We start from the raw sequence: 26,635 nt of genomic DNA, 5'->3' as shown, positions 1-26,635 counted from the left end.
TTCAAATTCATGAATTCATGAATTTAAATTTATGATCACTAATTTCAACTGGAGCCTTCATGTTAATGAGCAATCAATTTACATTTCCCCAGTCTGCTCACTCTTCTGCCTTCCTAGATGATACTCTCCTCTCTCCTCAGATCTCCGTACTTCCTGTCCCCCATCGTCACTCTCAGCTGATGACCTTGCTTCCCACTTTATCAGAAAATTATATCAGGAGAACTCCCACCAGCACATGTCGCCCCGGCCACACCTGTGCCCATAATCTCTGTTCTCTCCCGTGTTGATGTGGCTGCACAGTCTGTGCTCCTAGCAAGGGCTCACCCTCTGCATGTGATGCCATGCTAAATCAATTCAAGGATATTATCCCAGCAATGCTCCCCTCTCTCCTGTAGCATCAGTTTTGTGTTTTTGTTTCTTTAGTGGGTGCTTAGTTGGCTGATCTCTGTTGGATTGCTCCACCAGCACACAAACATACCAGTACTTCGAACATCTTAGAAAAAACAAAAACCTTTCCTGACTCACACCGCCCCCTTTCACCTTCAGCTACCACCCATTTGATTCCTTTTCCTAAGAGCAAAAGCCTTGAAGGTGCCATGCATACTTGGTCTGTTTTCTCTTCACCCACTCTGATTAGGCTTTTGTCCCCACTACTCCAGCAGACAGCCCGTATCAAGGTGACCACTGAACTCCGTGTTGCTAAATCCCGAAGTCAATTCCCAGGCCTCCCACTCATGACTAGCAGTAGCTTTTGAAACAGTTTGTCTCTCCTTCCTCCAAAAACCTCTATCTCTACTTTGGCTGCCAACACCAAACTTTCCCTTTTCAGTTGCTCTTTTTCAGCCCTCTTTGCTCCTTCTTTTACTCATCTTCCAAACATTTTAGTGTTGAATGCCTCTGAGCTCGGTCCTCAGAACTTTTCTTCTTTCTAAGTTCTTGCTATCCGTTGATTTTATTTGGCTTCATGGTTTTAAAACACCACCTCTATGCTGATGACTTGCTAATTTAGATCTCCAGCCAGGGCCTCTGCTCTGAACTGCAGATTCATTCATCCAACAGCCTATTCTGTTATCTCCACTCAGTTTTCCAACAGGCATCTCAAACTTAACTAAAACTCAGCTCCAACTGTCTCCTTGAATCCTGCCCTCCCTGAAGTCTTCCTTTCTACATCAGAGGGATCTTCGACCTTCTGGTCACTCAGTCCAAACCCTCAGCATCATCCCTGACCCCTCCTCTTCCTTCTGTGCCCACATTCAATTCATCAATAAATCCTGTCAGCAATATTTTCAATATATACACAGAATCCGACTACTTTCACTACCACCACAATTACCACTCTACTTCCAGCCACATCATTCCTGGCCTGGATTATCACAAATCCTAACTGATCCTCCCTGCTTCTGCCCTTTGTCTGTTATGATTTATCCTTGAAACAATCATAATCCTTCCTCAGAGCAATCCTATTAAATATTGAGGCATGAGTCACTAGAATATTCTGGAGTTAGTAGTGATGCTTGCACAATTTGGGGAACACTAAAAATCACTAACTGTAGACTTTAAGAGGGTGAATTTTATGATCTATGGATTATAGCTCAACTTCTACAATATGTTATTAAATATAACATGAATCAGTAAAAGGAACATTATTTGAAAACTAGAACAGTAAAAGAACATTATTTGAAAACTAGTGAAATCCAGATAAAGTCTATAGTTTAGTTAATAATATTGTACTAATTTTAATTTCTTAGTTTTGCCAAATGCACCATGGTTATGTAAGATGTTGATATTAGGGAAACTTGGTGACGGAAATATGAGAACTTGCTGTACTCCCCTTGCAAACTTCCTATAAATCTAAAATTACCCAAAAGTAAAGTTGGTTTTTAAAATGTTAGTTAGATCATGTAATTCCTCTGCTCAAAGCCCTCCCAACTCATTCTGAGTAAAACCTAAAGACTTCCCTTAATTTTCTGAGGAACCTCAGTTTTCCATAGTGGCCGCACCTACATTCCCATCAACAGTGCACAAAGTTAGAAAAGTGTACAAGTGGAACAATGGTTCCAATTTCTCCACATCCTCACCAACACTTGTTTGTTTGTTTGTTTTTTATAATAGCCACCCCAACATATGTGAGTTAATACCTTATGGTTTTGATTTGCATTTCCTTGATGATTAGTAACGCTGAGTCTTTCTCATTTACCTGTTGGCTATTCGCATGTTCTCTCTGGAGAAATGTCTTTGTAAGTCCTTTGATAGAACTGCCATATAATCCAGCAATCCCATTTCTAGGTATGTACCCGAAGGAACTGAAATCAGAATCTGAAAGAGGTATCTGCAATCCCATTTTCACTGCAGCATTATTCACAAAAACTAAGATATGGAGACAGCCCAAATGTCCATTGCTAGATGAATGGATAAATAAAATGTAGTATACACATACGATGGAATATTCAGCCTTTGAAAAGAGGAAATTCTGCCATTTGCAACATATGAATGAACAGGAAGACATTATTCCAAGTAAAATAAGCCAATCACAGCAAGGCAAATATTGCATGGTTCTATTTATATGACATACCTACAGAAGTAAAACGCAAAGAAGCAGAGAATAGAATACTGGTTTGGTTTCTAGGAGCTGGGAGGACGGGGAAATAGGGAGATGTTTTTGCTGTGCCTATAGTGCCTAAATTAATAATACTGTACTGTGCACTCAGAATTTTATTTTTTTATTTTTTTTTTTAAAGATTTTATTTATTTATTTTCCAGAGACAGAGGGAGAGAGAGCGAGCGAGCACAGGCAGACAAAGAGGCAGGCAGAGGCAGAGGGAGAAGCAGGCTCCCTGCCGAGCAAGGAGCCCGATGTGGGACTCGATCCCAGGACCCTGGGATCATGACCTGAACCGAAGGCAGCTGCTTAACCAACTGAGCCATCCAGGCACTCAGAATTTTATAAAAAAGGTTAAATCTCATGTTAAAACCAACACACACACACACACACACACACACACACACACACACAAGATGTGGGGAAGGGGACACAAGGAAACTTTTAGATGTGATGAATATGTCTGTTATCTTGATTGTGGTGATGGTTTCACAAGTTTGCCTAAGTCCAAATTTATCAATGGCATCCATTAAATATGTACCTTTTTTGGTGTATCAACTATACATTAATGAAGCTGTTTTTCAAACCCCCAAAGTCCAGTCATGGAATAACCAAGTCTCGAGAATAAAGGACGCAGCATAGGGAATAAGGTCGGTGATGTTATGACAGCATTCTAGAGTGACAGATGGGAGTTACACTTGTGGGGAACACAGCTTAATGTATAGAGAAGTTGAATCACTATGTTGTATACCTGAAACTAACGTAACATCCTGTGTCAGCTATACTAAAATTTAAAAAATTTTTTTAAACACCCAAGTTTTTACAAAGACCTCTAAAGTCCTCTAAAATGTTCCCTCGCACCAACTCTCTGGCCTCATCTCTGACTGCCTTCTCCCTGCTCAAGCCATACTCCCTTACTATTTCCGGAATGTAGGGATACCCCTGCCTTGGGGCCTCAGGGGTCTTCTGAATTTGCCATTCCTTCTGTTTCTTGTGGAGGGAATGGCTACGCCACATGGTGTAGGAAGCAGAGGCAGGAGCTGTGACTAGTAGGTTTCAGAGAAGTCCAATCACCTCACAGGAAAAACACTGCCCAAAGTACAGTACAACTCGTGCCCTCCCTTACTGTCAACCTCCTTGCTCAGGATGTCTCCATGACACCACTCCCTCTTTCCCTGTCCTGTAATGTACCCCCCCCACCCCATCTTCCTCCCGGAAGCCTTTTTTACCCACTCTTCCCGATACTGAACTCTTTCCTTTACATCTCCATTGCATTCACTCTGTACCACACATTTTAGTTTTTTACAGTTTTCTAAATTGTTTTAACTCCTCAACTAAACAGCTCTCGCCGTGAGGGCACAGCTCTGCCAAAAGGGTTAGCCACCAACCATCACGGACTCAATCAGGACTCAGAGGAAGAATTCAGGTGGATGTTCATCGATTCTTAAAAGAGATGAAGTCGAGATCACATCCAGACTTCTCGTGCCACAAATCAATGCCTGTGGGTACCAGAGTTAATAAAAACAAAAACTACCAACTAATGATCGTTTACTATGTGCCAGGGACTATGTTAAGCATTATCTTATTTCCTTCTCTCAACACTATGTAGGTGTTACTAAAATTCTCCTTATTTCAGAGAGAAGAAAGCACAGGGAGGTAACAAGACTTGAACAAGGTAACAATGGCAGACATGGGTTTGGAGCAGGGGTCTGGCTCACCCCACACCTCTGCTCCTAAGGACATGCCACACAGCTTCCTGAACATGTAAATCATTCCAGGCAATGTCAGAACACTGCCACTGAGTCAAAAACAGCGGTCAGTCTGGACCGCAGAACTAGATCAACAAGACAGAGAGCCCTGCCTTAGAGGATGTTATTATCTGCTAGACCTCTCATTACAATAAGGCCACCTCCTCCATGAAACCCTCCCTGATGCTCTCAAGCTGAGGGACCACTCCCTCTCTGAACTCCCTTAAAATGTTCTGTACCTCTCTCGAGGCATCATTCATGTCCATAGCATTGCTGATATTTGTATACATGTTATATCTGTCTTCTTACTCCACTGTGTGCCCCTTAGAGATATGGATGTTATCTCACCGGTCCCTACCACAGCCAGGCATACGAAGGGTCCTTAAAAGCAATCATGCTTTTGCAAATGTCTTTTCTTTTCCTTGTAAAGATCTTCCCCAGCATTAACCTGAAAAACTCTGACTCATTTGCCAAGACCCAGCTCAAGTGTCCCCTCCTTTGCAAAGCCAAAAATAACTTCCCTAGGCAGAGGTAACAGCTCCTTTCCCTTTCCCACAGCATTTTCTTTATCCCTTTATTATATCGTTCATATTGTATCGTAGCTGTTTATTTGTCCTCTTATGACAGTGCCTGGAACATAAAAGGTAGAGGTTTATTGAATGAATGAGTACACAAATGGCTTGTAGGTATCTACATTTCTCCCACACCGACTTAGGTAGAGGTAAGGGGATAGTGGCCCGGAAGAATGGAGGCCTGTCACATAGCCAATAATGCCTTTTGGTTAATTCATTTGCAAATCACAAAGGCAGACTACGCCTGTGATTCTGATTTGACTTCCTATAGTCTTTGTTGTGATTTTAAAAATCAGATTAAACCTCTCCAGCAGCTGGTTCCTACAGGCTTTGGGGAGATGAAAGTGTCAACATGTCGCTGCAGCCACACCAGGAAACTTGCTGCCTAGAAAAATCAATTCTAATTATTGTAAGAGCTAAGTATGAGATGCTGTACCCAGGAACTGTCTCCATATTCCTAGAGCCACAGGGACCTGTCAGAGCCCCGGCATCCCTGTTAAGCCTCCAGCCTCCTCTGTGCTGCCCGCCTGTCCTTTGTGGGTCCCCATCTATGTTCAGGTGGCCAGATTTTACCTTCCTCAAGTGGCAGGAAGAGCACTGAAATGTGTTAAGAAACCTCACTGTGAGCCCTTAGTAAAGTCTGCATCTCTCTCAGGACCTCAGCCTCCTCATGTCTAAAATGGGAAATTGAGATGTAATGAGCTCTGACCTCATAGGCTTGTTGGCACCTTACAAGGGGACAGGAACTCTCCATGGGCAGTGTGAGCCTAAGACGCAAACAGTACCTGTTGCAGGCAGTTAGCAGAGGGGACTATCACCGGAGGCTAGGGAACCCAAGTTACAGCCTTAAAGGATGGGGAGCATTGATAGTAGATCCTTTTCTGTGTTATTGTTATTATTTTTTTGTTTCTATCACTTCTAGTTAGTTATTATTTGTTTGTTTTTTAAAAGATTTTATCTATTTATTTTTCAGAGAGAGAAAGACAGCACAAGTCGGGGGAGCAGCAGGCAGAGGGAGAAGAGCAGGCTCCCCGCTGAGCAAGGAGCCTGATGTGGGACTCGATCCCAGGACTATGGGATCATGACCTGAGCCAAAGGCAGATGCTTAACTGACTGAGCCATCCAGATGTCCTTTTGTTTTGTCCTTTTTTTGTTTTGTTTGTTTGTTTCTTTTTTCGTTTTTATCTAAAATTCCAGTTGGTTAATGGGGTTCCTGGGTGGCTCAGTGAGCTGGGCATCCAACTCTTGATTTCAGCTCAGGTCATGATCTCAGGGTGGTGAGACTGAGCCACATGTTTGGCTCTGCACTGGGTGTGGAACCTGCTTATGATTTTCTCTCTCCCTCTGCCCCTCCCTGCCCCTTGTGCATGCACAAGCTCTCTCACTCTCAAAAATAAAGAAGGAGATAGATAGATAGATAGATAGAAAATGAATTCCAGCTAACGCACTGTGTAATATTAGTTTCATGTGTACAATAGACCTTTTCCATGTTATCAACAGATGCTGTGGTAGTCAGAACAATAGCACCCCAAAAGATACTCACATCTTAATCCCAGAACCTATGAATATGTTACCTTGCATGGCAAAAGGGACTTCACAAATAGCATTAAATTAAGGTTTGGAGATGGGAGATTATCCTGATTATTCAGGTAAGTCCAAGATAATCATAAGGTCCTTATAAGAGAAAAGCAGGAAGGTCAAAGAGCAAACCAGAGAATCAAAAGATGTTGCAACTCTGGCTTTGAAGGTGGAGGAAGGGGCCACAAGGAAAGGAATGCAAGTGGCCTCTACAAGCTGAAAAAGGCAAGTTAACAAGTAGCTTCTAGAAACGGGAAAAGGCAAGTTAATGGATTCCCCCCTGGAGCCACCAGAAGGAACACACACCCACCAACACTTCAATTTTTAACCAAGTGACACCAATTTTGAACATCTGACCTCAAGGACTGTAAGATAATAAATCTGTGTTGTTTTAAGCCACCAGGTTTGTGGTAATTTGTTAGAGCAGCAATAGGAAACTAATACAGACATCCATGAGACAGCTGCCCAATCTCATATAATAACCCATTATTATAGATACTTAAATTCTTGAAAATAATCTCTCTCTTGATGTCCTAGTTTATTTCCCTTAACAGGAACAAGAGAACTGTGCTACTCATTTTATTTCACTTTTAGAGCTCAGAGGTAAATCCAGTCTCACTAGTTCTGGAGAGCAGAGAGTGTGTCACTCTATTAATTTCTCTATCCCCAACGTAAGCCATAGTAAATATTTGTTAAAAGACTGCTTAAGAGCCACAATCCTGGGATGCCTCGGTGTCTCAGTCCTTAAGCCTCTGCCTTCTGCTCAAATCATGATCCCAGTGTCTTGGGATCAATCCCCTATCAGGCTCCCTGCTCAGTGGGGAGGCTGCTTCTCCCTCTCCAGCTTGCCCTGCTTGTGTTCCCTCTCTTGCTCTGTCATAAACAAATAAAATCTTTAAAAAAAATAAAAATAAAAAGGAGCCATAATCCTTCTTCTTAATGTAGGTTTCCAGTATGGTTATATTTCCCCACATTCCTAAGCTCCATTACATTAATTGCACCTTTTTTTTTTTTTTTTTTTTTTTAAAGAGCAAGAGCAAGAGAGCGGGGCAGAGAGGGGTAAGGGGAAAGAAAGAGAAGAGAAAAAAAATTTTTTTAAAGATTTTATTTATTTATTTATTTGACAGACAGAGATCACAAGGAGGCAGAAAGGCAGGCAGGGCAGTGGGGGGCAGGGGGAGCAGGCTCCCCGCTGAGCAGAGAGCCCGACGCAGGGCTCGATCCCAGGACCCCGAGATCATGACCTGAGCCGAAGGCAGAGGCTTTAACCCACTGAGCCACCCAGGCACCCCAAGAAGAGAGAAAATCTTAAGCAGGCTCCACACCCAGCATGGAACCCTATGCACAGCTCGACCTCATGACCCTGAGGTCATGACCTAAGCCAAAATCAAGAGTTTGACCCTCAACTGACTGAGCCACCCAGGTACTCCCATATTTATTGCATTCTTATATTACTGGTTCTAAGATATAAGTCTTTGACATTCCCCAATCTAATTCACTACTTCTTATTTATAAGTGACTCAAAAGCCATCTTGATAATCTAAATTTCAACAAGATGGCTAAAGGAATAAGGGAATTGGCTACTAAGTGAACCTAGCTGACTTCCCAACAGCCCTATCTCATCTGGTCTTATTATTCTCAGCTCCTGGTGATATATAAAGTCACTTGTTATTACTGTAGAATTCAGGATTCCCAAGAAATCTCTTAGGACTCCTCCTATTTTTCCCAACTTTCATTATTCTGCCCAACTTCCCTTTGGAGTGAATGCTTACCTCTATCTATCTCTTCAATTATAAAAAGAGCTATTGGAGGAGGGACCCTCCCTCCCTCCATGAGGAAGACTGAACATGGAGACAGAGGCATCTAATATAGACCTGGGTGGGATGCTTTAGGCCTGAAGCATTTTAAGGCTGGGCCACATGGACTTTAACCTTGGGTGCACCCTGCATAAGCTAATTGCAGCTGGCACATGTTGGCCTATGATTGGTTTCTACATCTACCTGACTCCAGAGAGAAGTATTAGCAAGCTCCACTTCCCTGTGGAGCTTCTTCATCCCACCTTTTATCAGCAATAAGGCTGTCATGTTACTCCCCATCTATCTTTCACTTGGTTCCAAACTTAAGGAGGGAAGAAAAGGAGTATCATTTCTTGATCTCCCTGGAACCTTAACAAAAACTACTGTTTGTTGAGTGTTTACTCCAAGCCAGTCATTATGTTAGTACTTTACATATTGTATCCTTCCAATATCATTGTCAACACAACAAGCACAATAATGGTGGTACACACAAGTGCTGTAGTAACTGAGGGCTTCAGAGGAATGAGCTGCAGAGAAAGAAAAGATGATGGAAAACTGTGATACCAGCATAGGCCCAGGAGTAAGGACAGTGGCCTATAAAACCTTCACAAAACAGAGTTCTTAAACAATCAAAGAAGAATATTGGGGAGGCCAGCCGGTCCTTTCCCAATTTATATACAAATAATCCCAGACGCATGAAGCACTCCTATCTTTAAAGTCTTCTGGACATGCAGGGCACCAAAAAGCCTCACTGGTGGGAACAGGCAGGAGAGATACTATCTTTCCACAACAGAGACCCCTGCCATCATGTCTCCTGACAGAGATAGGCCTGAGGTGAACTGGTGTGGTAAAGGTCATCCACAAAGCTAGCCTTTTAAATTGTTAATAGAATTGACCCTGAACTCCAGCTGAAAGCCTAGGGATGAGATTAAAGTCATATTTCAGTGATTTCAGAGTTCTGGGTCCCAGGGCCCGAGTTTGAAACAAGTCTATTCTTCTCCTTACCACAGATAAAATTAGTTTTTTTAAAGATTTTATTCACTGGGACACTTGGGTGGCTCAGTCCATCAAGTGTTTGCCTTCAGCTCAGGTCATGATCCCAGGGTCCTGGGACCAAGTTCTCCAATGGGCTCCTTGCTCAGTGAGGAACCTGCTTCACCCTCTGCCTGCTCTGCCTGTTTTGCCTGCAGCTCTCCCTGCTTCTGCTCTCTCTCTCTCTGACAAATAAATAAAATCTTAAAAAAAAAAAAGAGAGATTTCATTTATTTGAGAGAGAGAGAGAGCACACATGCAGGGGAGGGGCAGAGACGGAGGAAAGGGAAAGAATCCCAAGCAGACTCGTGCTGAATCTGGAGCCTGATTTGGGGCTCAATCTCATGACCCCAAAATCATAACCTGAGCCAAAAACTAAGAGTCCAAGGCTTAAATGACTGAGCCACTCCGGCATTCCCCAAATTAGGTATTTTTTATTCATGTACTTTGTGTCTCTCTTCCCTCCTAGAGATAAACACCATGTGAGCAGGAAGGCTGTTTCCCCACAGCTAGTACAAGGCCTGGCACAAAGTCTACTGAATGAATTAAAGAATGAAATTTACAGTTTGGATCCACATAAGGAACTTCACATCTCCAATGTCAAACACTCATTCTTTTTTTTTTTTAAGATTTTATTTATTTGTTTATTTATTTGACAGAGAGAGACACAGCAAGAAAGGGAACACAAGCAGGGGGAGCAGGAGAGGGAGAAGCAGGCTTCCCGTAGAGCAGGGAGCCCAATGTGGGGCTCGATCCCAGGACCCTGGCATGATCTGAGCTGAAGGCAGATGCTTAAGGACTGAGCCACCCAGGCACCCCTCAAATACCCATTCTTTACAGAGATAACTACCTCCCTGGGTCAGAGGGAAGCTGGGAAAGATACAAAGAATGATTGAAATCACATATAAGAAGAATTTACATGGGGAAAATCATCCATGATCCCCTGATCTCCTCAAGGTTTCTGAGTTCTCTTTAGGCTCTCCTTTGCATTTCCTCATTTCATCTTCCTAACAACACATGAGGCAAGAAGAGCAAGGATTATTTTCTCCCTCTGGTAGTTAGGGAAACAGGCCCATGGAGGAGAAAGTTCCCTCCAGATCACATGACGAGAGGGCAGAGAGCCAGGACTCCAGAGTCCTGGGTCAGTTCAATCCTACAGACCCTGATTCTTCTGTTGACCAGCACCAGACCCAAGAGTTCCAGCAGTGGGCCCCAAATGGAACTAGTGGAAGGCCCTCTCCCACTCATCTCTTCCCACAGGCCTCCAGTGGTTGCTTGGCAACCAGAACCCAGCAGTAAATGGCCTCCAGTCAGATCTGTTGCTGTGGAGTTACCAAGTCTCTCTCCCTTCACACCTGTGCATGCTCTCACTCTCTAGTAATGAGACTTCTCCCCCACCCCCACCTCCCCAGTAAGATTCTCTTCTTGATGCACAGTAATTAACCTCTCATGAAACAGAGGGGGCTCTCAGGGACCTATGCAGCCAAGGACCCCAGGGAACAAAGCACTACCAATGCCTTCATCATTCAATATCCTCCAGAGATGAGAGAACTCCTTTTGTGAATGGTCCTGCTCAGCAGTGCTCAGAAACTCCTCTTGTTCTCTCTCTACCTTCCACCCTGACAAAGGCTTTCTGAAATCCTGAGAGATCAAATTGGCTGGAGAAATTTAATTGAACACTTCAGACAGCGCCTGTCCTGTTCCAGCACTCCTGGAACCACAGGAAAACCTGCGAAGGGACCCAGTTAGCCTCTGCATATGAACTAGGGGCAGAGGAAAAAAAAGAACCTAACATTTATTGTGTTCCTAATACATGTCAGGCCCAATATTATGTTATCACATGTAGCCCCCCCATCGACAAACCTGTGAGCCTTTTACAGTTGAGGATATTATCTATTCACAGAAATAAGGTAACTTACCAAAGCTCACATGGCTTTAAAAAAAAAATCACAGAACCTTTGTTTACAGAAGTCTATATGTGTAAGTTGATATATATAAATAGCTATGTGTTCCTCCTCCTTCCTAAACAATTAATGGATCATCCAATTCTGTAAATTCCAATCCTAAATCTCTCTCAAATCTCTCTCATTTCCATCCCTTAGGTCATTTTGTCAGTCTTACTATTATGTTCCAAGTGTTGTATTCTCCCAAAATTCATACACTAAAGCCCTAACCCCCAATATGGCCATCTTTGGAGATGGGGATTCTAAGTTAGTGATTAAGGTTACCTGGGGCCGTAAGAGTCTGGTCCTGATCTGATAGGATTAGTGTCCTTATAAGACAAGACACCAGAGAGCCTGGGCACTCTCCATACATAAGCCCCAAGAAGGGCCATGTAAACACAGCCACCCGCAACCCTAGGGGAGAGCTCTCACCACACATCAACCTAGCTGGTACGCTGACCTTGGACTGCAGTCTCTAGAACTGTGAGAAAACAAATTTCCATTGTTTAAGCTACCGAATCTGTGGCATTTTGTTACCATAGCCGGACCAGACTAATACACTTAATTCAGGCCCTTTATAACTTACTGGAACCACTGGCTTCTTTGCCTTGCTTCCACCTATCCTCAAAACTGAAGCAAGGGATTTTTCTAAAATGCAAAGCCGTCCTTGTTAAAACCTTTCCATTTTAAAAACTGTTTCTGTTTTAAAAACTTTCTGTTTTAAAAACTGTCTGGCAATGGTCTCCAAATTTAAGCCCCTGTAAGTAAGGCCATGTGAGCACATTCCCACAATATTTGTGTATTTACTTAGATCATATGTACATACTTATCTACTTCTGTACACAAAAGATGTTAAAATACATAAAAATGATATAACTACTATCTCAATGTTCACATTTTCATGTATTTATGAACAGTACAGACCTTTTTTTTTCTACTGGAAAGCACACATACATACATGCACAAAATCTCTTCGGTAATTTTTTTTTTTTTTTTTTTAGCAAAAGCAATGTGATTGACTATGTCAGATCTAATTAGATCATCATTGATTTTACCTCTAAACATGCTTGACAATGAACTTGTGCTGGGAGTCAGAGAAACATCAGTTCAGCCATTTTCCGTGTTCTCTTGGGCTTACTATACTGAGTATCGTCTTCAGGCAGAGGTTTCTTTGCAGGACAGTTTTAAAACCACATATCCATTGTGAAGATTTATTTAGTTAAATCAGGTGGTATAATGAGTAAATCCACTGCAAAAACTCACAACAGCTGGGCATAAATGAAGGCGTGAGGGAGCCACCACTGCCAATCCCTTAGAAGGACAGAATGTCTTCCCTTACTTGAAGACTTTATGAATTCAGGATATGTGACCATGTGATATGGAGATCACATGAAGACATCTTTGTCAATCCACATAGGAAATATTAGTAAATATGCATTTTATGTTCATAGATAAAAATAAATTCTAATTATTTCTTCAGCTCTCTCAACAATCATCAGATAGGTAAACTATGGCCCATTACAAGAAACTTCTATTTGCTGTGAAAGGTCTCCCTGACCTTCAAGATGCTGCCTTCCAGCAAATTTCTCTCTCAGCACCACTCCCTCCTCTTCACAGCCTTGCTCCATTTCCCCTGTATTGCTCACCATGCCCCCATATTCTGTGCTCTCATCTCTCCACGCATTGGCTGTGAAAAGGATGTTAGACCACACAGGAGGAAGCGTTCGGCACACATACTTAATAAATGCTTATTGAATCTCACCATACGATTGGCAAACCAAATGGCAATTAAACCAAAGTGGTTCTTCAATTTTAGCCTGCCTCAAAACCACCTGGAAGGCTTGTTATAACACCACATTTTTGGGCCAAAGATCAGAGTTTCTTACTTAGTGGGTCTCAGGAGGGGCGTGAGAATTTGCATTTCTAACAAATTCCCAGGTAATGCTCCTAGAACCACTGAACCAAGTCTGTTCAGCTTCTCACATCTCTAATAACTCATCAGTCCTCAATACTTTTAATAGAGACTAACTGAACAAAATAAACTTTTATCTCTATATAAATTAATAATTAACTTTATTATAAATGGAAATATGGGCTCTGGAAGACTCAACAGCACAGTGTAGAGAAAAGAGCACATAACTTGGAATCATCAGAAGGTCTGAGTTGAGGGGCGCCTGGGTGGCTCAGTGGGTTAAGCCTCTGCCTTTGGCTCAGGTCATGATCTCAGGGTCCTGGGATCGAGCCCCGCATCAGGCTCTCTGCTCAGCAAGGAGCCTGCTTCTGCCTCTGTGCCTACTTGTGATCTCTGTCTGTCAAATAAATAAATAAATCTTAAAAAAAAAAAAAGGTCTGAGTTGGAATACCACTTTGCAAATGTGTGGTCAATCTAACGCAAGTTAATTACTGAGTCTGGATTTTTTTCTTCTGTAAAACAGGAGTGAATTAAAATAATATCTGCCCCATGGGATTAATTGTAAGATAATAACATACGGAGATAATTTATAAAAAGAAAGTGTTGTAAGATATATGCACAATGTATTAATGTACATTTAACAAGTTGAATGGAGAGATAATAAATAACACATGCTTTGAATACTTTAAATCACTAATCTTCAGAATTTCCAATCCTGGTACTAATTCATTATTGAAAAGTATATGATCCACACTTTACTATATCATCTCAAATATATACATACATACTCATTTATTTATTTAATTTGTACCACTGTGCTAATAAATTTATAGTAAATACCAATAATAGTAGTTGTGGTGGCCAGCTTCCAAGATGGTCCCCAATGATCCTCACCTCCCAGGATTCATACCCTGTTTACTTTCCTCCTACAGTGATTCAATGACCAGCAGACTACTCTAAGTAATAAGAGACATTGCCACTTTATCTCTGGTTTCTTGGCTCTCTTCCCCTGGGGGATGCCATGAAGATGCTTAAGCAACTACATGAAGAGAACCACATGGGAAAGAACTAAGGCCTCCTGCTAACAGCCAATACCTGATACACATGAGTAAGTAGCTTTGGAATGGGACCCTCCAGCCCCACTCAAGCCTTCAGATGACTGCAACCCGAGCCAGTATCTGGCTGCAACCTCCTAAGAGGCCACAAGACAGACACCAAGCCACTCCCAAATGTTTGATCCACAGAAACTGTGTAATAATGAATTATTGTTGTTTTAAGCCATCAAGTTTTTAAGTGATTTGTTATACAGTGACAGATTATGGACAAAAGAACTAACATTTACTGTGCATTTACTATATTCCAGGAACTATGCTAAGAAACAAGAGCCTTATGATGTAGATGTTATTAGGATCCTCAAAAAGGAAAATGTAGCCTAAAAAGGTTAAGTAACTTAGTCACAATTCCATGATTAATAAGTGGCAGAACTGGAAGCTGAATCCAAATTTCTAACTCCAAAGCCCAGATTCTTGGTCACCCATTTGTATGGGCAGGATAAAGCCTCTTAGACAGTTAAGCAGCAGAAGCAACTGAGTCCCCAAGAGGAGAAAATTTTCTATAAAATCAGCAAGGGGCAGTCCAGAAGCCAGGCCTTCAACAGCACTAGTGCTTGATGCCCTAAGACCCAGAAGTTCCACATTGGCCCCCACCTCCCAGCCCTTATACTAGCAGACTAGTCACCCCCTGATAATCCCATGCAAGATGCCCAGGACTCACCCAGATCTGCAGCTTCACTCGCTTTTCATGGCGGTAGACTGTCTTCACCTTGAAGTCAATGCCCACTGTGCTGACGAAGGCTGGGGTAAAGGTGTCATCGGCATAGCGGAAGAGGAAAGAGGTTTTACCAACGCTGCTGTTGCCGATGATAAGCAGTTTGAACATGTAGTCAAAATTCTGGTCAGAAGCATCTTTGACTCCAGCTTTAGTATCAGTCACTGAAGCCATCTGTAGGAGAGACCTGCGGTCACTCAGGAACACACCTCCAGTGTCACCAATCATTAATGGTCACTCCACCATTCACACACATACACTCCACCCAAGCATCACTGAAGAAACACACACACCACAGAATCACCCAAGTACTGCACCTGCTCCAAATGTTGTCTCAGGATTGGGGTGGAACACAGTTCCTCCCATTCATTCCTTCTGCAAATATTTACTGAGCACATTGCTCTGTGTCAAGTCCTGTGCTGAGTATAGGGACTACAAATATGAATCAGACAAGGGGTATAACCTTTGAGTGGCCACAGATTAGAGTGAAAAAGCATGTAAACACAGGTAACAAGGCAGTAGATAAGTCATAAGATGGAGGGAAGCCTTGGCCCAGAAAGCCCACAAGAAACATCTAACATCCAACCCAGTTAGAAGGCATGATGGTCAGGACGCCTGGGTGGCTCAGTGGGTTGGTTCTCTGCCTTCGGCTCAGGTCATGATCTCAGGGCCCTGGGATTGAGCCCCGCATCGGGCTCTCTGCTCAGCAGGGAGCCTGCTTCCCCCCCACCCAACTCTCTCTGCCTGCCTCTCTGCCTACTTGTAATCTCTCTCTCTCTCTCAATCTGTTAAATAAATAAATAAATAAATAAATAAATAAATAAATAAAAAGAAGGCATCATGGTCAAGGAGAGTCTCCCACAGGAGGCAGCTCCTGAGCTAAATTTTGAAAAGAAAAAATGAAAACAGTAAACACATGAATATCCCAGGAGAGGCTCAGCATAGGGTTATCATTCCCTTCCTTCAAAAACGTTCATGGCTCCCCATGGCTCTAAAGATCTAAATATCTTTAACCTGTTTAGGTTAAACAGGTTAACCTGACAAAGAACCAACTAACCAAAGAATAAACTCTCTAAAATTTATCTTCCCCTCAGCCTTCTCCCTACCAACCTGTGCCACTCTTACACCTTTTATGCCACTTTTTTTTTTTAAAGATTTTATTTATTTACTTGACAGAGATCATAAGTAGGCAGAGAGACAGGCAGAGAGAGAGAAGAGGAAGCTGGCTCCCGGCTGAGCAGAGAGCCTGATGCGGGGCTCGATCCCAGGACCCTGAGATCATGATCTGAGCCGAAGGCAGAGGCTTAACCCACTGAGCCACCCAGGCACCCCCTTTTATGCCACTTTTAAATGACATACTTGAAATATGTCATGTTATTTCTTGCTTTGTTCCTTTAGACACATATTCTTTCTGTTTACAATACCCTTCTAAAAAACTCATCTTCCTCCTTATAGATCTAAATGAAGTCTCACCTTCCCTGTGCAAGACAAAGTCTTGCACTCCTGCCTCCATGCCCCCAGAGTACACTATCAGTCCTGGTATCATTTCAAAACTGTTTACCACTCCAGCTACTCCTTCAGACCAAGTATCTTGGACTTAATGTACTTCATTTCTGCATCTTTCTCCTCTAGCACAAGTCCTAGTATATATATAATAAGCACTCAGTAAATGTGTTCTGGATTAATAAAAATTATATCATCCCTCTGGGACTCAATCTCATCATCTGGAAAGTGGAAAGGACAATTTCTGTCCTGCTTTTCTTACAGGGCTGTTACAGGACTCAAATGAGATAACAATAAGTAAGACTTTAATAAACTGGTAAATCCCACACAGCTGCGAATGTAAGTCATTATTGTTCCAAATCCTTTAAAGCCTCAATCCTTTGTTTATTTATTTTCTTATTTGCTCACTCATCCATTCAGCAAGTATTTATTTATGTGCCAGGCCTTCCCTGAGATCCCAGCTCTCTCAAACCTGCCACCTTTCCTAGATCACTTTGGATCTGAACCCCATAATCCAGCACTCGGCCCCACAGTCCTATTGGAGTAGCAGGTGCCCTACTTGTCCACCTGCAATCTCTCCTTATGCTCAGCACTGGGTTCTTGGACAGGCTGTGTAAGCGATCAGAGGAGGGTGGGAGGACAGTCCTCACGTGAGATAATGTCCAGGGTGTCACTCTCTTTAGAAATTTGTTTTTGAAGGAAAGAGTCAACAAAACCAAAAGACAACAGACAGAATGGAAGCAGATATTTGCAAACGACCTATCAGGTGAAGAGCTAGTACCCAAAATCTATAAACAACTTATCAAACTCAACACCCAAGGAATAAATAATCTAATCAAGAAATGGGCAGAAGTTATGAACAGACATTTTTCCAAAGAAGACATCCAGATGACTAACAGACAATGAAAAAATGCTCAACATCACTCATCACAAAGAGGTACCACCTCACACCAGTCAAAATGGCTAAAATTAACAAGTCAGGAAATGACAGATGCTGGCAAGGATGTGGAGAAAGGGGAACCCTCCTACACTGTTAGTGGGAATGCAAGCTGGTGCAGACAGTCTGGAAAACAGCATGGAGGTTCCTCAAAAAGTTGAAAATAGAAGTACCCTACAATTGCACTACTGGGTATTTACCCCAAAGATACAAATGTAGTGATCCTAAAGGGCACGTGCACCCCAATGTTTATAGCAGCAATGTCTACAATAGTCAAATTATGGAAAGCGCCCAGATGTCCATCAACAGATGAATGGATAAAGATGTGGTATACAGATACAATGGAATACTACTTAGCCATCCAAAAAAAAAAAAGAAATCTTGCCATTTGCAATGATGTGGATGGAACCCATGGGTGTTATGCCAAGCAAAATAAGCCAATCAGAGAAAGATAACTGTCATATGATCTTGTTGATAGGTGAAATTTAAGAAACAAAACAAAGGATCATAGGGGAAGAGAGGAAAAAAATAAGACAAAATCAGAGAGGGAGATAAACCTCTTATGAGACTCTTAATCATAGGAAACAAACTGAGGGCTGCTGGAGCAGACAGAGGTGGGATATGGGGTAACCGAATGAAGAGATCAAGGAGGGCACCCAATGTAAGGAGCACTGGGTATTATATGCAACTGAGGAATCACTGACATCTACCTCTGAAACTGAGTGTACATTATATGCTAATTAATTGAATTTAAACTAAAAAGTTTTTTAATAAAAAAAAAGAGAAATTCCTGTTTTTGTTCCTCAAAAGAAAAGAAAGAGATTTTGATTGGACGAATTAGCTTTATAAGCCTCTGAGGTGACAAGGACAAGAAACTGACAAATGTAGAAAACTGAAAGCTCTCTTGAAGAAAGGTCACTCAGATATGTAGGATTATTAACAGGCCTTAATGATGTAAGAAAGATGTCAGGGTTCAAAGCCAAAGGCCAAGAAAGAATACTTGAGACATCTTTGGTGCAAAAAGGTGTCTTTATTAAAGCACACCAACAGGACCAGTGGGCAGAAAGAGTTGCTGCATGGGGTTGTGAGGGGTGGCTAATGATAAACTATGGGGTTGGGGAGGTTAGGAAAAGGGAGGTTTCAAAAGAACTTTTATATGCAAAAGAGGACCTACAACATAATGGGTGCCTTGCCATTGTCAAGTTAAGGTTGTTTTCCCCTCTCTCTGAGGTCTTAACATTAGGTTGTTGGGAGATGCCTGGAGGAGCTTTGCACAAGTCCCAGCCAGGGGTGGCAGGCTGCAGGGTGTGAGCTCGTGCTCCGTCTTTAGCCAGCCTTCTGCTGCCTCATCAAGATAAGACTGGGGCGGGGTTGGGTTAAGTAGGCCTTCTGCCTTTAGCAGGGTGTCGACACTGACTTGGAGACTGTTGAGTCCCTAGAGGAATATCACTCTGCCCGTTTCAAAGACTTGTCAATGATCTGTAGGTACTAAGGAAATGTAATGATTTTTCTTCTGCCTTTGTTTCCCACATCATTTAATATGCCACCAGTAGCCTTGGGTGGCCTCTGTTCTTCCTTCTCTTTTCTCCCAGCTCTCAAGCCTTTATCTGAGACTCTCTGTCCCATTCCTGTATCAATCTGCCTCGTGACAATGCTCACCGGTGGGTGTGGAAAATGCCCAGGATGCTTGGACACGTGGAGCATGTATATGGAAGAAGAAAGTGAGACCAGAGGGGAGGTGCCATCGCTTGCTTAAACTGTCTTACAGCCCTAACTTTCCCGCTTTTCATGGTACAAGATGCAGAGCCTGTTTCAAGAATTGGCAAGTCAAAGGAATTATGCTTTTTTTCTACTTAAAACAAGGGAAACAACCACAACAGCCTCACACCATCCTCTACTACTCTGCTTACAGTCGTTTCTGTTTACAAGACAGAATTTCTGCTTTGAAAGTGTATATTCGTCATAAAAAATTAGAAAAGAATACAAGACACCCCATCCACTCAGAAACTGTCATTGTTAACATTTAAATGTATTCCCTCCCTTATTTTCTTATGCAACAAAATACCATGTTTTTATATTTTATTATTTGTTGATTTAAAAAGTAATACATACATTGAAAATAATTCAAACTTTTACTGTTTGCAAGCATTATCTTATCACCATTTGTAGCTGGCATTATTTTCCTAATTTTTACGATAAAAAATAAGTAATATATAACCTAAAGATTTATAGTGAAAAGTTAGTCCTGCTTTCACCCCTGATTCCCAGTCTCTCTGTTCCTCTCCCCAGAGGCAAATATGATACCAATGTATGTATTCTTCAGGGTTAGTCTCTGCATCTACAAACATAGAGGCCTGTTTATATTTTTTATCTATATATAAATGATAGCATACCATATATCCTTGTCTATTAACTTCTATGTGTATTTTAATAGCTGAGATCATACTTTCCATTCATTTTTTAAATTTTTTTTAAGATTTTATTTACTTATTTGAAGGAGATCACAAGTAGGCACAAAGGCAGGCAGAGAGAGATGGGGGAGAAGCAGGCCCGCTGCTGAGCAGAGAGCCTGATGCGGGACTCGATCCCAGGACCCTAGATCATAACCTGAGCTGAAGGTAGAGGCTTAACCCACTGAGGCATCCAGGCACCTTTCCATTCATTTTTTATCCTGCTTCTTTTCACTTAACATTATACCATAACTATTTTTTCTGAGACTTTTAAAACTCTTCATAAACGTCATTTCAATTGACTACATATTCCATCCTTTGGAAGTGTCATAGGACCATTTCTTTAATATCATATCTTTATTTTTCTATTCTTAATTATTGTATCTTTACATAAATATTTGTTCAGTTTCCTATTTTTCCTTAAGAAAGATCCCTAGAAATGGAACTGCTGGTTAAATATCAGCAGTTATAAATAAATAAACTTTGAGTAACTTTATGAAAACACAGATTTGATCCTTACCTCATTTCATGACCTCTATCTCATTTTATCCTCTAAACCTGGGAGGTAAAATTAGGAAGACAGATATTATTATTTCCATTTAATTAAGAAAAAACTGAGAACCAGAAATTAAGGATTTGCTCAAGCCTCACAGCCAACATTTGAGACTAGACTTAGTACCGTGCCTTGTTAGAGCAAAGTTCAAAATCCCTGCTCTATTCCTCAGCTGAATTTTTGGGCAAGTCATATCACCTCTCTAAGTCACAGCATTTTTACTTTACAATAGAGAAAACACTACCTCCTTCACAGAGTTGTGGTATAAACAGAATGAGCAGTTGCCATATGTAATTAATCTAGCACGGTTTCTTGGCCCATGAGAGGTACTCAATAAATATTATTTCATTGGCCCCTTTAATTCACTTCTGCAGTCAAATCCTGTTGAACTGCTCTCTTCCTAATCTGGACTACATCATTGGAGTTTGTTTTACAATTAGCTGTCTGCCTCCTCTTCTGGATTCCTCTGAGTTTTATCCATCCTTACACCCTGTCAACACTGGACCTATAGCAAATCTTTAGGGTACGTTATACCTCTCAATAAACATTTACTGAGCATTGCCATGTGCCAGACTATTGATGTAAATGTCATATTATTAGTCTTCATTTTCTCTGACGCAGCTGTTTACGCTCTTAGATTTTTGGAAGAACGGAAATGGGAGTGGCAGCTTTACCATAACAAAAAGGCTGGCTCCTGGTCCCAGTTTTCCCAAAATTCAACGTATGAACTCGGGCAAGTCATTTAAACTCTGAACCTCAGTGTTCTCATCTATGATATGATAATATTACCTACCTCCGAAAGCTGCGGTGGATTTTAAGTAAGAGAATCCATATAAATGTGTCTCTTAAACTGTGTTGAGAAAAACACATGTGGCCTCATTGGAGAATCGGTGGGGAAGGTGCCTGCCTTTATGAGCTACGTCTGCCACAGGGAGTGAGGCAAGAGTAAAAACTAGTTTCAGTTCCTAATCTGATCCACTTCCCTTCATTTCACAGGTTAAAAAAAAAAAAAAAAAAAAAAAGAGGCTTCCTAAAGAGAAGTGATTTGTCCAAGGTCATACAGCAAGTCAGTTGGAGTATCATAACTAGACCTTCTATTATTTAATGACTCCCAGACTGGATTAGGCTTAGGAAAATTTCAAACTTCAACATGTTTAGGGTGAGTAAAGAAGCATCTTCAGCACCCTGCGTGCTCTTTTCTACCACCTGCCATACTGTACTGTCAAGATCTGTTGATGTGCACACAGTGTAGCTTTCCCAGTAGGTGGTGTGAGAATAGGGAGAGGTGGAGGGCAGAGAGGTTCTGCTGAAAGGCATATTCAGATGGAGGCCTCCCAGGGAATCTTTTCAGCAAGGTGGCAGGGGCTACACGGACATCTGGAAGAGAGGCAAAAAGCATCCCAGCAGGCAGCCGCCTGAGGCAGATATGAGCAGACAGGTCACGGCACAGTGGTGAGTGCAGAACACATTTGTAAGATAATCATCAGTCAGATCTTCCCTGTCTTTTGTGCCAGTCACATAAATGTACAGCTGGGTAGCTCACTGTGTCCGTGACAAGCAATAAAGATGAAGGCCCAGGGACCATCTGAGAAGTCATCTCTGGTCCCAAGCTGCGGGAAATAAGGAAACGACCCCTCTGAGGACTGGTATGAAAAACAAGGCTTTCAGTCTGATAGGCAGCAGAAAGAAGCACTAAGAAGCTAACTCCAGCTAGGAAAGAGGGGAGAGAGTAGGAGAGAGCCCGAAAATATGGTAAGAGATCAACTCATTACATGCAGTAAACAAGTTAATGATCGAGCCTCTCTCTTTCTCTCTTTCTTTTTTAAGATTTTGTTTATTTATTTCAGAGAAAGAGAGAGGGAGCACAGAGAGGGAGGGACAGCGGGAGAAGCAGACTCCCCGCTGAGCAGGGAGCTCAACACTAGACTTGATCCAGGACCCAGATCATCACTTGGGCTGAAGGTAGACAGACACTTAACCAACTGAACCAACCAGGCACCCTGAACTTCTCTTTTGTTTTTCTGGGTTTTTTTTTTTTTAATATTTTATTTATTCATTTGACAGAGAAAGGGAGAGAATAAGCAGGGGGAGCAGCAGAGGGAGAGGGAGAAGCAGGCTCCCCACTTAGCAGAAAGCCTGACATAGGGCTCGATCCCAAGACCCTAGGATCATGACCCGAACTGAAGGCAGACGCTTAACCAACTGAGCCACTCAGTCACCCCTGAACTCTCTTTTGATAGAGCACAAATTGAGTCCGAGAGACCTGGATTGAGCCCTGGCTCTCTCAGCAGTTGTAAACCTTAGGCAGATCAATTTTCTCACCTATAAAATGAGTTAATCAAAGACTTCCTGGTAAACTGTTGCAAGAATTAAAACCAATATATGGGAGAGTGTTTTATAAACCTCTTTTTTTTTTTTTTTTTTTTGGTCTGTCTGCTTCATGTTTTCTTCTACCAAGTCATCCTAGGTAGTGAACTAGCTTAGGGTTCCAAATCAAACAAACTAGATTCAGTTTCCAGATCTGTCATTTATTAGTTGTGAGACTTTGGCGAGAAATTTTACATGACTAAGACACAGTTTCCTCATTTGTAACACAGGCATTGTTGGGAAAATCACAGTCAATGTTGGTAAAGCATCTAGATAATATATGACATATAGCAGGTGCTCAATAAACGTACTCCATCTTCTCATTGGGAACATTTACTTTGTGAGGATAGGCAAGGAGTTGGGCAAATATGGACCTCACCCTATTATGCAAACTCCGTTCTAAAGCCACACTACTAACTTGTTTAATTCAACCTTTTTTTTCCCCAAAGATTTTATTTCTTTCTTTGACAGAGACACAGTGAGAGAGGGAACACCACCAGGGAGAGTGGAAGAGGGAGAAGCAGGCTACCCGCTGAGCTGGGAGCCCAACGTGGGCTGGATTCCAGGACCCCGGGATCATGACCCCAGCCGAAGGCAGATAGCAACTGACCCACCCAGGTGCCCCTAATTCAACTTTTCTTTAGAGATTCCCCAACCCAGTACAGTCAGCCTAGCCCAGCCCACCTCTTCACTATTTTCCCAAGTCTCTTCAAGCCACAGAAACTGTATCATAATAGCTACCATTTATTGCACACCTACTAAATGCCAGGCACTCTATTAAGTGCTCTCGATGCATTTTATCTTGCACAGAATGTAGGCACACCTGCATAATATTAGTGGCCTCTCTCTTTTGTACACTGCTTTATAGTTTATGAAGCTCTTTGCACCCATGTTACCATATTTGCTTCTTACAACAATTGAGGGGGGAGAGTGATGAGTGAATTGGAGGCAGGAGCACCAGCACAGGTCAGTTGTTCACTAAATCAACATTCACTGAGCATCTACTGTGCACTGCACCCCATTCTGTACTCTGGGGAGGTGGAAAGGAACTGTACGGAGTTCTGAGCTTAGGGGGGAAGCCTTTTAAAACATCCTCTATGGGTTATTGCTATCTCTCTTCACATCATATTCCTTAAGAAACTGGAGATTTATTTATTGGACTGCAGATAATTTTCGAGTTTTGCCTTTTCCCATAGTGTTTCCTCTGATAGGCACACAACTCCTCCACTGCTGGCTAATTCCTTCATGACCAGAAAGACTTCATTACCCATCGCCTTCTGGCAAAATGTCTTCTCTGGCTAACACAATGTGGGATTTCCCACTACGATAGCCAGGGCTTTTCATGGTATTCCATGGTCTTTCTCCCTTTATATGCACAGAACAGGTGGACAGCCACCTGTAAACACACACTCCTTTTACTGTCCCCAACCCCTTTCCATCTGAATTTCAGGAAGTTGGGGTAGAGGGCCCTGTCTTTCTCCCACTCACCTCCACACCTGTATTAGCTTCCAGAGGCTGCCACCCTGCCCTCCCCAAGTCCTTCCTACATCTGGATTCAGGAACAGAGGCAGCCAGTGGATGAATTTTTCTATCCAAAATTCTCTTGTCTGTGATCCCAGGTGGTGGTGTAACAGAGTTCAGCGCCTGCGCCCCCTCCTAGGCCTTCTGAATAGCTAAGACAGATTTAGCACCTGGGTGTCTATGGACTCCGCACCGGTCCGATTATCTTTCCACCCTCACACAATCCACACCTGCCTTCCTCCCCAACCTAACCCAACACACCCACTATCCTAATCTCTCCAAGCTCCCAGACAGTTTCTCCACCCCCAGCCGTCAGTGCCCCTCCACTCCCACCCCTAGCCAGAACTCAGGCGCCCACTGCCCATATCCAAGGCCACTGCCTTCTGCCTCCACCAGCTCCCCGCCCCCTTCCTCTGCAGTCTGGGTAGACCCAGCCTTGCCTCCCACCTTCCCATTCTTGCAGGCTTCCCTCCTCCGAGCCCCACCCCCCCAGCCCCCACTCACGGTTATCCCCCGTGCCCGCGACAAGCTGGCCTCAGGCTCCGCATCCCTTTCGCTCCCAGCTCTCAATTCACTTGCTCTCGCCCTCTTCCCCTCTCCCCGACCAACACCCATCTCTGCCCAGCGCCTCATCACCTCACTCCTCTCAGCTCACCACGACCCCTGCGGACCGGGTCTACTGCCCTCCACGCCGCCCCCTTGCCCTCGCTGTCCTCAGTGCCCTCGCTCAGCGCCCGCTTCACGCCTCTCGGCGGCCTGGCACCCCCTTCCCGCACTGCCCCTCTCGGTCCCGCCTTACATCTCCCCGCCCCCAACGCCTCATGTTTCCCCCCAGCAAGCCCCTACTGCGCTCCAGTGGCCACCCCTTTCCCACCTGCCGCAGCCCCCTGCCCTCGGAGCACCCCTCGCCGTCCTCGCAGTCTGGTAGACCACCCCCCCCAGCGCCCCTTCCAAGGCTACGCGCCTTTCTCCCGGCCATGGTGCCCCCTCCTCAGCGGCCTCCCCCAGCCCCTTATCCTCGGTGTCCCCTCCGCTGCCCGCACTCCTCAGCGCCCGCTCGCTGTCGCCAGTGCCCCGAGCTGGGGTGGGTCCCAGATTCTCTCCGGGCGGGGTGCCCGAGCCGCGCCCCTTACCTGGGACTCCGGGTGCGGGACGAGCGGCTGGCTGCTGGTAAAGCAGCGGGACGGCGGATCTGGCGGCACGCGGCAGAAGGCTCAGCCGGGTTCTCGGGCAGGGCGGTGCGGGGCGGTGCGAGTCCTTGCGAGTCTGTGCAGCTCGGGTCTAGCACCCACCGCGGCTACTTACGGCTAAGGCTCAGGCTCCCGCTCCGCTCCGCTACCGTCGCATCCAGGCCCCACCCACTCCCCGCCTAGGGGCGGGGTCCGTGTTCGCTCCGCCCCGGGCTCCAGGGGCCGGCAGGTGCAGGAAATTCGTTGTATCTTGGACTCGCCCCCTCCACCCCGAGTTCGCCGATTTCTGGGTGACTACCCTGATTTGTCTTAATTGTCACATCTCATTCAATAGACTGAACTTACTATGTATGGTGATCAGAGAGCTTTGATAATAATGTAGATGATGATGATGGGTATGCAGCTTTGCCATCTCCAAAGCACTCTCCTGTCCTATTGCTTCATACCCACAAAAGCCCAGGGAGAAAGGCAGAACCTGGGCCGCTGACTACAAGAGGAAACTAAGTCAGAAGCCTGGGCATTGTCCTCTAGTCTATGCACTCCTTCATTTCCCACATCCTATCAGTCTGGTAATAAAAGCTCCTTAATATATCCTATCCCTGCCCTTCCTCTCCATCTCCACAGCTCTCACCCTGGTTCAGACCTCATCACTTCTTGCCTGGACTAATGTAACCACCTCCTAATAGATCTCCCCACCTACACTCCTCAATTCATCCTGCACACCAGCAGCCTGAGTGATTGTTCTAGATGTCACCATGTTACCATCAACCTTATTAAAACAAAACAAAATAAAAACTTCCAATGGCTCCCCCATTGCTAGCAGTAGCTTGGAGTGAGAAACTGTTATTGCCTTCATTAGGAAGCCCCAATTCTGTCAGAGGAGGCAAGTACAGGAGGCATTTGATCTCCCATCCTAACTTGGACTTCACTTTAAATCTTCCCAAGAGCTGGGCGCCTGGGTGGCTCAGTGGGTTAAGCCGCTGCCTTCGGCTCAGGTCATGATCTCAGGGTCCTGGAATCGAGTCCCGCATCAGGCTCTCTGCTCAGCGGGGAGCCTGCTTCCTCCTCTCTCTCTGCCCGCCTCTCTGCCTACTTGTGATCTCTCTC

The 26,635-nt window shown here is 43.6% G+C and overlaps 1 protein-coding gene across 3 annotated transcripts in view; it reads right to left on the bottom strand.

The window, feature by feature from the left end:
- Window positions 1–25,692, bottom strand: part of RAB3B (RAB3B, member RAS oncogene family) — a 72,781-nt gene extending 47,089 nt beyond the window's left edge. For 2 of the 3 annotated variants that reach the window (XM_032302876.1, XM_032302877.1), the window contains exons 1-2: window positions 25,472–25,684; window positions 14,954–15,181 (exon numbers count right to left, since the gene is read on the bottom strand). In XM_032302876.1, coding sequence (XP_032158767.1) covers window positions 14,954–15,181 — 228 coding nt within the window. In that variant the 5' untranslated portion in view covers window positions 25,472–25,684. Of the gene's footprint in view, window positions 1–14,953; window positions 15,182–25,471 lie in introns of all 3 variants that reach the window. The other variant, XM_032302878.1, reaches the window with a different exon arrangement.
- Window positions 25,693–26,635: the final 943 nt, after the last annotated feature.

The sequence above is a fragment of the Mustela erminea genome, chromosome 10 (assembly GCF_009829155.1).
Source record: "Mustela erminea isolate mMusErm1 chromosome 10, mMusErm1.Pri, whole genome shotgun sequence".
Classification (NCBI taxonomy): Eukaryota; Metazoa; Chordata; class Mammalia; order Carnivora; family Mustelidae; genus Mustela; species Mustela erminea.
Note: the sequence above shows the minus strand (reverse complement) of the source record. Positions and strands in the feature narration are given on the sequence as shown.